The 1,791-nt window shown below is 30.0% G+C and overlaps 1 protein-coding gene across 1 annotated transcript; it reads left to right on the forward strand.

The window, feature by feature from the left end:
- Positions 1-214: 214 nt before the first annotated feature.
- Positions 215-724, forward strand: LOC136231925 (uncharacterized). Its single transcript, XM_066020988.1, has one exon. It carries the CDS (start codon positions 256-258, stop codon positions 454-456), a length of 201 nt encoding a protein of 66 aa, XP_065877060.1. The 5' UTR covers positions 215-255; the 3' UTR covers positions 457-724.
- Positions 725-1,791: the final 1,067 nt, after the last annotated feature.

Below are 1,791 nucleotides of genomic sequence, written 5' to 3' on the forward strand. Positions count from 1 at the left end.
TGATTAACTAAATATTTTATACAAATTGAGTAGGCTATCGGGACACTTTAAGTCCAATCAAACTTTTTGGATACCTATTTAAAATTAGGAGGTGGATAGGATAATATGGGCCATAGTATCATAAGTAAGTAATATAATAATTAAATAATTAGAAAAAAAAGAAGTCTATAAAAGGAGTAGCATAGTCCAAAGCAGAAACTCAATTTCCATTGGTAGAAAACACCAGATCATAACTTAAAAAGAAGAAGAAGAAGAATGAAGAAAAGGCAGCAGCAAGAAGATAAGAACTACAGGTATGAAGAATATCAACAACAGCAGATGCAGAAGCAGATACAATGTAACAAAGGGAAAACATCAAAGTTCAAGAGAAGTATTTCCAATCTTGAAGATGATGGTGCTTCCTCTGCTATTCTCTTCCTTGCTTGCATTGCCTGCACTACTCCCTCCTCTTATTAAATTCTACTGTAGTTCGGGATCATTCATAAGACGACATATCATTCAGATGTGTTACTATCTGAATGGTCCGGAACCAATTTATCTAGCATCATTCTAGAAATTTTTCGCAAATACCAATCAATTTATGTTTAGTTTCATCCAATATTTTCTAGCTGCTAGTTCTTCAGTATTTTCTTATACATGTGTCTTACATGTTTAGTTAGTTTCCCTTGGTGTAGATTTTAATTAGTAATTGTTATCATATATATATTTATATTGTTTTTCAGAACTTATAATATATAATTCCTAGCATATTGTTTGTGATGAATAATAGTTGCCATAACAAAGTGTACTATGAGAATTGAGATGCACGTCAGTCATTTCAGCTAATGTTTAAAGTTACTTTATTATGATAAAAACAAACTTAAGTAAGACAATTTGAATTTTTGTGACTTTTTTAGAATATTATCTTGTGCCGATCAATACTAATTACCCCTAATGTCTCGCTGGGTTACTTTGCTCTCCTTTTCCGATTTTGGGTTCCTCAATTTTTCTTTTACTTTTATTATCGCAGCTGACTTCAAAACTGAATATTATGGTCTCTAACCTTTATACTTTATTAACATAATGACTTTTTTTTTATTTTTACCTATAATCAATTCAAAAATAACTCATGACGAACTGATGCGGATTGGTGTTGATAGTAGAAATAGTTTGAGGATTGTCTTAAACCAACATAAAGATTTTCAAACGAAACTTGAAACTTCGAAGGAGTTGAAATCCCCGATTCACAAATTAAACTTGCAATAATTTTGAAAATCTCCATTAGATGGTATTAGAATATGTAATTATTATCTTTTATATATTTGACTGTTAGATTCTTGAATTGGTCTATGGAAATGTAGCCACTTTTATGAAAGCTCCTTTTTTTTAATAATAGCAAAATAATTTTTTTCCTGAGGTTTTTTAATGTGAAAAATTATTTAAGGTTGTCCTTGGAATTTTTTTTTCTATCCAAGGTCCATTCTTCCTTCAACCACCGTGACCGGCTGGGCCCAAACCCTTCTACTGCCTCTCTTTCTCATCCTGCTCTTGTAGGAATTTTAGAAAAAAAAATTGATTGATAAAAAGATTACATATATAAAATTGGAGTTTATATATCCAATAAACTCTTAAAAATAAAAATACAATAAAGTTCTAAGAATAAACTATTATAAAATAACTTAAAAGGCTAAAATAAAAAGGGCTAAGTATAAATCAATAGCAAACTACTAAATATTGAGTGGTAGGACAATAAATAAATAGATAATAGAAAGTGTAATTAAACAGCGTAATGTAATAGAAGGCAACGGAGGG

This window comes from Euphorbia lathyris, chromosome 1, assembly GCF_963576675.1.
Source record: "Euphorbia lathyris chromosome 1, ddEupLath1.1, whole genome shotgun sequence".
NCBI classification, from domain to species: Eukaryota; Viridiplantae; Streptophyta; class Magnoliopsida; order Malpighiales; family Euphorbiaceae; genus Euphorbia; species Euphorbia lathyris.

What these genes read in the sequence shown, in the direction of transcription:
- LOC136231925 (XM_066020988.1), top strand. Translation starts at nt 256, where the DNA reads ATGAAGAAAAGGCAGCAGCAAGAAGATAAGAACTACAGGTATGAAGAA.